At 38.8% G+C, this 11,483-nt stretch overlaps 1 protein-coding gene across 1 annotated transcript; it reads right to left on the bottom strand.

Moving 5' to 3' along the window:
- On the bottom strand, positions 1–4,923 carry TCHHL1 (trichohyalin like 1). The gene is made up of 3 exons (XM_004026674.3): positions 4,879–4,923; positions 3,865–4,022; positions 1–3,402 (listed from the first exon to the last, which is right to left on the bottom strand). Exons 2-3 carry the CDS (start codon positions 4,000–4,002, stop codon positions 826–828), a joined length of 2,715 nt encoding a protein of 904 aa, XP_004026723.1. The 5' UTR covers positions 4,003–4,022; positions 4,879–4,923; the 3' UTR covers positions 1–825.
- Between the last annotated feature and the right edge of the window lie 6,560 nt (positions 4,924–11,483).

Raw genomic sequence — 11,483 nt, 5'->3', positions numbered from 1 at the left:
TTGATCATCAGGTTGTTTAATTATCAATTTTAACTTAATACCCTCATCAAACCATATAGGTAAACACTTAGTAGACTCACTGGATGGTTGGTTACAAGAGCTTCTTATAAAATCAAACATACTTTAGATTTGTGTTTTCTCTCATAATTATTCTGATTGTTTATTTGAGCCAAAAGCTGTGAAAAGTTTGTGTAAGGAGTGGGATTTAATAAAAATTTGTTGGATGAGTAATTGAGAGAATGAATCCATGGCGATAGATTCAGCTGCACCTGAACATGAGCAGAGTCATAAATTTACTTTAATCAAGTGCTAGAAAATCATAATTAAGTTATGGCATTGTCTAAAATTATTTTGAAGGATAAAATTTTAGGATGAACTTGAAATACTTCTAGGAAATGTCATGAAGCAGAGTAATCTATATATATGAATTAATATTTTATGATTATGAGATATTATTGCAGAGTCTTATAATTTCCTACTGCTCTATTTTAAATTCAATGAATCAGTTGGAAAAACTGGCACCTGCTAAAGATATGGAAGGAATTTTTCCATTTTTAATGACAGGTACATTGAGATAAACTGTCTCATGACAAAGCCCATTTTGGCATTTGGAAGTAGCATTGTTTGGTAGGAGTTTTACTGACTGTATTTGTTTGCTCAGATGTTTCTTTAGTGGTGTCCCCCACTGCTGAATATTTTATTATTTGTTTTTGTAGAAATTTAGGAAGGGAATTTAAAAGATTGTTAATCTGCATCTGAATGTGTACACGTGAGTATTGAGGGTGATTGGGAGATAAATCGGGGGCATGTTGAGATGATAATGATTCATTGCTTTGTGGTGCTTGCCTCCCTTTGTGGTACCAGCCTCTCTCTCTGAGGGTGACCTTGCTTATGTTCCAAGGCCTGGGGAGCTGGTGTTTCCTGTGCACCAGCAGGACTCTCATCAAGTGGAAGTCCCCTGGTATATGGTTGTGATGCTTGGCTGTAGTTGAAAAAGACAGAACAATCTGAGATCTCACTGGTGAGGGATACACTGCAAAGCTCTGGGCCTGATGCCTGGGCTATCTGAACTTGCTTTTGATGCTCCTCTTGGGTTACATTTGTTTGCTGCAGTATCTTCTCCTGTAGGTACTGGTATAGTGGACTGGAATGGACTGCACCCCTCTCCACAGAACAGGGCTCTTTGTCTCTCTGCATCTGCTTTTCAAGACTTGGCCAGGGGACTGAACAATTGTGCTCTTTCTTGGCTGGACTTTTGTGGTCACCACCTTCTCCTGCCAGCTTTTGGGGACTTTCACCTTCCTCCTCCGATGTTACAGGTTCCTTTGTTTCAAGTTGTATCTTGAGGGAGGCTGAATTGTCCTCATCTAGACTTTTTAACAGAGTATTCTGGGCCTCTGTTGCTCTTCCTTTCTCTTCTTTGCTACTTGGGCCTGGGACCTTTAATTCATTTCTGCCATCTCCCTTTCCAGGGAGCTGCATTAGGGAAAGCTGGTCAGTGAAGTCTTCATCCAGGGCACCTGTGATCTCTATCTCCAGGGACTTTCTATTTTCATCTCCTGCTGTGGATTCCTGTTCTTCTGGGTGTCCATTGGGCTCCACAGCTACACCTGGACCTTTGGTCCCTGGGCCTTGATTCTTGTGTTCTCCTCCAGCAGGCTGTTCCTGGTCCTCTGTGAGCTGTACATCCTCTCCTCTGACTGCTGGTACCATTGCCTCCAGAGCTCTGTTTTTCTCACCAGGTGTTCCCTGCCTCTGGGTATCTGGGTTATTATTGTGACCTCCTTGCACAGACTCTCCATGTTGGTCCCCTTGACTCTGGGAGTCCCCTTGCACAGGCAGTTCACCTGTCTCTGAGCTGCTATTGCCTTCCTCTGAAGCCAGGCTGTTGGGAGTTTCAGAAGACCCCTCATCACTCTGTATGAATGGTGACTCAGGGTCCTCCCCCTGGTAACCATCCTCCTCCTCAACTGGTTTGTCATGAGTCTTGGTGACCCTAGTATTTTCTCCTACAGACTGCTTCTCAAGTGGTGCTAAATCTTGTGTTCTTTCTTTTGCCCCCAGTGTCCTTTCTGCTGCAGGTGCGTTTTTGCTGTTCACAAATGCTTTTGCTGTGCCTTCTTTGGTGTGTTCTGCCTCTTCTCCTGAGACTGCTGTTCCTTCAAGTTCAGGGTGAGTCTGATCTCCTCCTTCTGAGCTTAGATATTGTGTCTCAGAACCTTTTTCAGCATCTTTTGATTTTGATAATCCTTGGAGTTCCTGATACTTCCCATCGTGTGTTTGGGTTTCCAGGACTGGTGGCCGAGTTTTTCTGTCACGTTCTTTCTGCCCTGCTGTTCCATGGGCCTCAGGACCTCTCCTCTCTTTCCTTTCATCTCTCATGTCAGATGTTTCTGAACCATTTCTGCTACCATATTGGACTGGCAGGTCCTTTGTTTCACATTCTTTTTCTTGAGTCTCAGATGTTCTGCCATAATCCTCAGGTTCACCCAAATTCTTTGTCTTAGCTGGTGTCTGGTCAGCATCCTTTCCTGGTTCTTGAGTGTCAAACATTCTACAGACATCCTTGGGATCAGTTGATTTCTGTGTCTGAGATGGTGTCCTGGCAGCAGCTTGTTCTGGCAGGTCAGCATGCTGTGAACTGGGCTCATCTTCTCTTTGTAGGGGTGGTTCTTGTATATTAGAGTGTTTTTCCTTTTCTGTTCTAACTTCCTGATCTTCAGATGGTCTTTGTGTTGCTTCTTTTGGTGGTGAACTTTGGGTTGCCAAGTTTCCTTTCTGTTCTCCAAACTGGTCTCTTATCTTGGAAACACTTTGCTCTCTGGCTGGTTCATCTCCTTCCTGGGAGATCTCCTTATCTTGTCCCTTCCTCTCTGTGGGACTGCTGGTCTTTTTTGATCCTGCCATTGGCTTATTTGTCTTAAGTTGGCCTTCATTGTCTTCTGTTGTTTGTATATCTTGGGCCACTTCCTGACTTTGTTCATCTCCTTCCAGGTGTTTGTTCTTAGGGTCATTGTGTTCAGATGCTTCTCCTGGAAAGTTGTGAGTCTTGGCTTCTCTCCATGGGTCCACTCTGTTATTTCCAACTGCTCCACTTTCTTCAGGGATGAGCTGAGATGATGATGTCATTCCTGAAGGAAGCATCCTCTCTTCTTGAGTTGGTGAAGTTCCCACTGTCCACTGACCATCTCCAGTGGTTGCCTGAAGATCCACATCATCTAGCTTCTCCTTCTCTGGTTTAGTCACCTGTCTTAGTTCAGAACTTAGTAATGATTTTATGTCAAGATAACAGAGGTTCAACAAGTTGAAGATTGTAAGAACAAATTCATCAAAACTGATGATGCCATTACTGTCAATATTCAGAAGATTTGAATTTTTTTCCACAGCATGAAGGACACATGGCTGCATGAAAACACAGTGAGAAATCAGCTTATTTATGTGTGGTCCAGTGTCCTAAGTGTCTCCCAAGAATCCTATTTTTCTGACCTCATTCCTCAGTAACTGGTTAACTTTCCCAGAACAGCAAGAACTTATTGGTTCTGCAAGCCATTTTTCATCAGAGAGCTATGCCTGAGAAAGAGCATTTACAACACTTGTGAGTTGCATTTTGATGCATAATGGTTTATGACTCCTTTCAGAAGTCGACTTTGCAGAAGCAATAATCCCAGTGATGAAAACCTCTTTTTCTCTAAGTAATTGCACAGAGTATGGAACTGAGACTGAAAATAGTTGTTCAAGAGACAGTGAGTGCTGAGAACTGTTAGCTAGGTGTAAAATGGATGGGGATCACATATGCTCATCTTGCTTGGATTGTAAAGAAAGGGTGAGTGGGAAAGAATTTACACAGCTCTGTGAGCAGCTCACCTGAAAAAAGTCCCCAAACTCGCCCTGGATGAGTTGTTTCAGCTCTCTGCCAGTCAGTGTTGCCCCGTTACTGTCCTCACTGGCATATTTGTGGAATGTCTCAATTACACAGAGGACATTTCTCAGGAGCTGAGGCATCTTTACAAACTCAGGAGAGGCTGTGAGAAAGAATAAACAAAGCTCATTTTCCAGGATGGGTCCTTCAGGGAGGAGATACCAATATTATCTTTTTTGTTCCTCCCCCATCTCCACTGCAACCCCTGCTCTATTCTGTATCTTAAAATATTATATCTGAACTCCAGGGGTGATTTAGTTTTGTACCAGACATTGTGGTGAAATCAGACCCAGCATAGGTAAGTATTAGAAGAGACAATTCACCCCACCCTTCAGTAAACAGCAACATTCATGTGCTCAGAGAAAGCTTCATTGCAAAAGGAAGGTGATAAAAGAACTCAAGCATAAGGATTGAAATGCATAAATGAAGCCAATAGAGTTGGACCCATTCTTCCAGCCTCATCCAAGAGTGTCTATCTGCTCTCCTCTCCCTTCGGCTCAGTCTAGCCTCCTGCAGTTGGGAGGGTATAACCTTTAAAGTTAGCAAAGCTTCTAGTGGAAAGATAAGTCACACCAAGAAAATTAACCCCTATGTTTGCAGGTGGTAACAACATGCTTTAACCAAGAAGACACGATTCCATGTCCCGACCCCTTATTCATTCATTTCCCATCCTTTAAATGCTTCTACATTTTCATTGCAATAGAGATCTGATCCTGTGCCTTGTTGAATAATATTCATGCCTATGACATCTAAACAATTTATGTTTTTTTTAAAAAGAAAATGATCAAAGAAGTTCCATAATCAAGGAATGCATTTGGGTGGTTGGTGCTCCCAGTTTATTATTATTAATAGGGGTTGACATAGACTTAAAGTGTGTTTCCTTTGAAATCCTCTTGCAATCTCACATATAAGCAAAACAGCAGCTGAAATCCCAAGTATGCTCAAGCAGATGGACTTACCTAGTTCACAAGCAAGAGCAGGTAGAACGTGGGGCAGCGGGCTGTGAGCTGACAGCAGGAGCTGGAACCTTTTATTGAGGTCCTAATTGCACAGTTAAGAAGGAGACACCCTCTGGGTCTAATGACCTGACATCACCACCAAATCCAGTCTCCCCTGCTCTGTTGTCAGTTGTCTTAATTTTATTTCCTTCTTTAGGCAGTTTCAATTAAATCTTAGCTTCAGATGCATCAAAAGAAAGGGGAGCGGGTTTCTTGATTCATTTACTGACTTTTGCAGATTATAGTTTTGAAGGCTCTTCAAGGTAGTATTGGCTTCCCTCCCCCATTTCTTAACCTAAGGACATAATTACATTTCTGTCTGACAAATCATAGTGCTGGCAGGGACCTCATAAGTCATCTGATTCCTCTGTATGCCCACAAGATGGCCCGTATTTGACCCAAACCTGAGAGATGGGTGTCAATCATGTGTTTAAAAATAAAGGCCCCCATTTAGCCATGTGACAAAAGTGGAGATACCGGTTGATTCAGATGTTTCAATGCTTTGCTCTCCTTGCCCAGAGGCAGAGTTAGAAAAAAAAAAAAATCTCTTGCTTGGTGTGCAAAACCTTGCTTACCTAAGTTGTGCTATTTTAAAAACGTGATTGATATTTGCTTTCTAAAGACATTTTTACTATACAAGGAGCTTGAAACCAATAATCTACATTACTGTATTCTCCCTGTAAAGGGGAAAGGGAGATGTTGAAATCATCAAGCTGAGAACAGAAGTGAGTCTGAGATGCTGAACTGGCAAACATTTTAATTGTCTCCTAGATCTGGGTCCTTCTTAGTAGAGAATATTTAATAAAACAAGAATTAGATTCAATGGTTTTCTTAGATATTTTAAAAAAATAGAGTATGTTTTAAAACACTCCTTGTCAAAGGATGAAAGAAATAGACAGATCAATGCAAACAAATATAAAAGACACAGACCAAGTTAAAGATGGGGTGGGAATGGGGGTAATTATATGAGAAAGCTGAAGCTAAGGGACGCATTGCTATTGAGCAAAAACCTTATTCTGAATTTCCTGATTATCGAGGAACATACAAGGGAACTAAATTTTGGGGAAAAACATTCATACTGATACTTTACACCTACAAACAATTTCTCAGCATCCTCCCAAAGGGAGAAGACTTCTGGGAATTGGAATTGGCATGTGAAGGTCATCTTAGTTCTGATTAGTTAATATCCCCAGAGTACCAGCTATTTCTCAACACTATGCCAGGAACTGGAGTGTTTAGAGTTGAGTAAGTTGAGTAAGCTTCCTGCCCTGGAGCTCATGGGCCAGTCTCATGAAGAACTGGGTATATTCAAGGCTGGATTGGAAAGAAACACTTATGGGAGACATAATAACTGTCTTCAAATACTTGAAGGATTTTTATGGGTGTGGAAGAGAAAAGAATTAATGTTTATTGAAAACTTATGACATGTCAGGAGCTTTACATGGGCTATCTTAATCCTCACAGCCCTTTTAGGTAGTTATTATCCTCTTTTAACAGATAAGGAAGTTAAGGCTGTTAAGCAATTTGCCTACAGATATGTACCTTTACTAGGTAATGGCAGAGCCAGGATTCAGAAATGAAAGGTCTCAAGAAAGTATGTCTCTGGGCCGGGCGTGGTGGCTCATGCCTGTAATCCCAGCACTTTGCGAGGCTGAGGCGGGTGGATCACCTGAGGTCAGGAGTTCTAGACCAGCCTGGCTAACACGGTGAAACCCCATCTCTACTAAAAATACAAAAATTAGCTGGGGATGGTGTCACATACCTGTAATCCCAGCTACTCAGGAGGCTGAGGCAGGAGAATTGCCTGAACCCGGGAGGCAGAGGATGCAGTGAGCCGAGATCATGCCACTGCACTCCAGCCTGGGTGACAGAGCAGACTCTGTCTCAAAAAAAAAAAAAAAAAAAAAAGAAAGTATGTCTCTGAAGTCATAGTGTTTTCATTACCTTGAGTTTCTTATTTGTGTAATGCCCGGTAATACAGCTGGAATCAATGCTTAAAACTTTCTAAAAAGCAGACTCCAGCTCTTAAGAACTTTCTAAGGAGCAGAGTTGTCTGACAATGACTTGGGCCACTACTAGAGCAATGAACTGTTCCTATACAGGCTGAATCATGATCTGTTGGCTAGGTTTTGGGAGAAGTCTTGCCATGGGAAGACATAAGAGAGGAGTGGCTTACAGTGAATGGTACAGAACTCTTTCAACTTTAAGTGTCTATAGTTTTATGTTATTGTTTCTATTTAGAAAGTTAGAGATGGATCTTGCCTTGTCTCTAAACCGTGGCTCTGTAACTCTTTTATAGGCATTCCTGCTTTTTTAGTGCTTACTCAAGACCATTTAATTAATACCCATACTCTGGGTGGGTGGTGACTAAGAGGGATGGCCACAGGAGGAAAGAGATTGCTCTCTGTCCAGTGCTAAAAAAAAGTATTCGGATTGCTGTACAAAAAGCCACAAACAAATCAACCATTACCAAAGAGAAGATCTTGTTCGCCCTTTCTTCTCCTTCAAAACAAATCCCTCTAACAGCCCTGTCTAATTTTATATGGGGATAGTATAGAAAGGAAGAGGTGAGGTGGAGTTGGAGGCTGAGGGAGAAGAACACAATGAAAATATATTGATTAATATAGAACTATCTTTAAGAGCCAATTACTCTTCAAAGGTCACAACTGAAGTCTTGAGTGAGGACTTTAGATAAAACCTATGATGGCTACTTTGAAAAGAAATGGCTAATAAAACAATTTTTAATGATTGTAATACTGGAAAATTTGGCAAGCAAAAAAAGAGGGCTTCAGCTTATATTTATATTTTCAGTATCTTTTTTACTTACAGAAGAAACAGGAGTTTGTTCAAGATGATGATGGACTAAAAAAATGTATATTCTAAAGTCTCTAAACTTCTAAAAGGATCAATATGCAAAAAGAAAAAAATAAACTGGAATTATAAACAGAAATAAAGGAGAACCATAACTGAGTAAGAGATTTCAATAAATTTATGGAAAATGGAAAGTGGATGGTAGAATGTTCATGATTGAAATAATTGGAGAAAGGCCTCAGCCCAGAATGTATTATGAGGGCATGGCAGAGGTGAAGGCAAATCTGAACCTAGAAAAGCACTGCACTCAGAATTAGCAGGTATGATGGAAGTATGAATGAGAAGTGGGGCTGTAAACAGGCACAGTAGTTGAAGGTTTGTATAAGGGACTCTCTCTCAGTGGTCATTCCCATCTCTCTCCTCCACTTTACAGTATGGAGCATAGACATATGGGCATCTACTTTCTAATCTCTCTAGCAAAATTCCACATGACTGTTTCCTAAAGAAATTGGACAAACTTCTTACAAATACTAAATGTAAGTTCCTTGAGGGCAGGACTCTGTGTGCTTTATTTTCCACTTTATCTTCAGAAGTTAAGAGAGTACCTGGACTGTAGTAGGTGCTCTGTCAGTATTTGTTGACCAACTAATAGACTGTCTGAAAGACATCTAGTATTAATATTGTTGCTACAGGAAAACCTGCTTTATGATAGCATTTAGAGGTAGGGGAAATTTGTAGCCTGATAGCCATTTACTTGCAAATTGAAAGACCTTTTCCCCAAACCTGCCACAAAATTCCTACTTAGTATAAAAATGGCCCTATTTATGCATATCAGGAAAAACCAGATCTTTTTATTGATATAAATGGGCAACTAAGACTAGTTAAGCATGTGAATAAGTCAACAGCTGGAAAGAGAAAGAACAATATTGCACTTAAAAAAACTGACCCTAGAGGAAACAGAAATAATTCAGATAACAGAAGAAAAGTTAAAAACTCTAATTAATATTTTTAATTTTTTGAGGAGCTTCCATACTGTTTTCCATAATGATGGCACCACTTTACATATTTACCAATGTGTACAAGGGTTCCCTTTTCTTCACACCCTTGCCAAAACTTGTTGTCTTTTGTCTTTTTGATACTAGCCATTTAAAAAGTGTGAGGTGATATCTTATTGTGGTTTTAATTTGCATTTACCTGATGATTGGTGATGCTGAGCATTTTTCAAATACCATTAGCTATTTGTATATCTTCTTTTGAGAGATGTCTATTCAGGTCCTTTGCCCATTTTTAAATAGGATTGTTTACTTGCTATTGAGTTATTTGAGTTCCTTATATATTTTGTATATTAACCCCTAGCATTCTACTTCTGGCTATATATCCTAAGGAAATGTAATCAGTATGTCAAAGAGATATCTGCATTCTCATGTTCACTGCAGCGCACTATTCACAATAGCCAAGATATGGACAAAACCTAAGTGTCCATCAATGGATGAATAGATAAAGAAAATGTGATATATATATGTGATATATATATATATACACACACACACACACACAGTAGAATACTATTCAGCCTTTAAAAGAAAGGAAATGCTATCTTTTATGACAACATTGATGAACTTAAAGGACATTATGCTAAGTGAAATAAGTCATGCACAGAAAGATAAATACTGCATATCTCATAAGTTGAACTCATAGATGCAGAGAGTAAAATGGTGGTGACCAGGGACTGCGTGGAAAGGGCAAAAGAGGAGATGTTGGCCAAAAGATACAAAATTTCTGTTAGACAGGAGAATTATGTCCGGAGATCTATTTTACAGTAAGATGACTATAGTTAATAATAATGTATTGTATACTTGAACATTGCATAGAGAGTAGATTTTAAATGAGATAAGCATGTGAGGTGATGGATGTGTTAATTAGCCTGATGTAATCATTTCACAATCTATACATGTATCAAAACATCACATTGTACATCATAAATATATGAAACTTTTCTTATTATTTTCATTTAAATAGGTCTTTTCTTCTTTGTAAAACATTTGTACAAATTTATGGGGTACATGTGAAATTTTGTTACATGTATATAACAAAATTCATATAGTGGTGAAGTTAGGGTATTTAGGGTGTCCATCCTCCAAGTACAATACTTTTTTGTGCAACTTTGGTTTATCAATTTAAAAATAAATAAAAACAATTCTAATTAATGTATTCCAAAGAGTTTAAATGAGACAAGACCAAAAGGCAAAAGAGGCAACTGGAGAACAAAAAAGTATTTTTAGATTCAAAATAACTTCTAAAATAAAAAAAAAGTTGACAAAATCTTTTGCAATGGTGTTATCCAATAGAACTTTATATATTTGCACTGTCCAGTATGGTAGCCACTAGCTATATATGGCTACTAAGCACTTGAAATGGATTAGTGTGACTGAGGAACCAAATTTTTAATATTAGTTAATATTTATTAATTAAAATTTAAATGGAAGCAGCCACATGTGGCTAGTGACTACCTTACTGGACAATATAGTTTAGAATGTACAACAAAAAGAGAAAGAAACATAAGAGGTGGGAGAAAAGAAGAAACATATATAATCAACTTAAGAGATCCCACTTTCAAGTAATAAGAAACTTGGGAAGATAAAATGGGAAAAAAAGGAAATACATTTATCAAAGAATTGGTGAATATTTCTTAGAGACTTCCACAAAGTGTTCACTAGATTTATCCTTGGACATTTTAGAACACCAAGAATGAGGAAAAGAACAGTCAATTATCTTGCTCAAGGCTGTAAATTTATTAAGTGGTAAACCCAGTTTTTGCTCTCAGGCAGTCTTACTTCTATGCCTATGTGCTCAATATCACAATATAGATATTTATTGGTTACCTAGTGTATTAGTCCGTTTTCATACTGCTGTGAAGAAATACCCAAGACTGGGTAATTTATGAAAAAAAAAAAAAAGAGATTTAATGGACTCACAGTTCCACATGGCTAGGGAGACCTCACAATCATGGCAGAAGGCAAAGGAGGAGCAAAGGCACATTTTACATGGAGGCAGGCAAGAGCACATGTGCAGAGCAGCTGCCCTTTATAAAACCATCAGATCTCATGAGACTTATTCACTATCACAAGAACAGCATATGAAAACCCACCCCCATGATTCAATTGCCTCTCACCAGGTCCCTCCCACTATACATGGGGATTATGGAAGCTACAATTCAAGATGAGATTTGGGTGGGGACACAGCCAAACCATATCATCAAATATTAGCATCTGTCCATGGAAAAAATATGGCATATTTGCTTGTATTAGAAATGTAAAAATGTAAATGATACTGTCAAAAGTTGAGGGAAAAAGCAAAATAAGTATATTATTTAGAATTAGATAAGTAACAAAATTGAAAAAATAAAAACATCAAACATTGAGATAAAGAGAAGCGAGGTAGTGTACAAGTGATTTAAATCCTTGCCTGCCATACTGGAGATATCACTTAAAATTGGTAATTTTTACTCTCAGAGGTTGCTGCCAGAAGAATAAACACAAAACATTTAAAGAGAGCTTTTCCTCTGGGGAATGGGACTGGGGTTGAAGAAATGTGGAGCAGGACACTTATTTATTTATTCATTTTTATGGTAAGCTTTTCTATACTATTTGATATGTTATCATTTATATTCTGAATTAGTTTAATATAATAATTTTTTGATTTTATGAATACCTATTACAGAATATACAGAGGAGAAATTAACATTTATCAACTAT

The sequence above is a fragment of the Gorilla gorilla genome, chromosome 1 (genome assembly GCF_029281585.2).
Source record: "Gorilla gorilla gorilla isolate KB3781 chromosome 1, NHGRI_mGorGor1-v2.1_pri, whole genome shotgun sequence".
NCBI classification, from domain to species: domain Eukaryota; kingdom Metazoa; phylum Chordata; class Mammalia; order Primates; family Hominidae; genus Gorilla; species Gorilla gorilla.
The sequence above is the reverse complement of the archived record's forward strand: the minus strand, read 5'-3'. Positions and strand labels throughout refer to the sequence as shown.

Excerpts from the sequence above, each read along its gene's own strand:
- TCHHL1 (XM_004026674.3), bottom strand. The coding sequence starts at position 4,002 with ATGCCTCAGCTCCTGAGAAATGTCCTCTGTGTAATTGAGACATTCCAC. Across the intron at positions 3,403-3,864 it reads AGTTTGGGGACTTTTTTCAG|CCATGTGTCCTTCATGCTGT; the intron begins GTGAGCTGCTCA and ends GTTTTCATGCAG.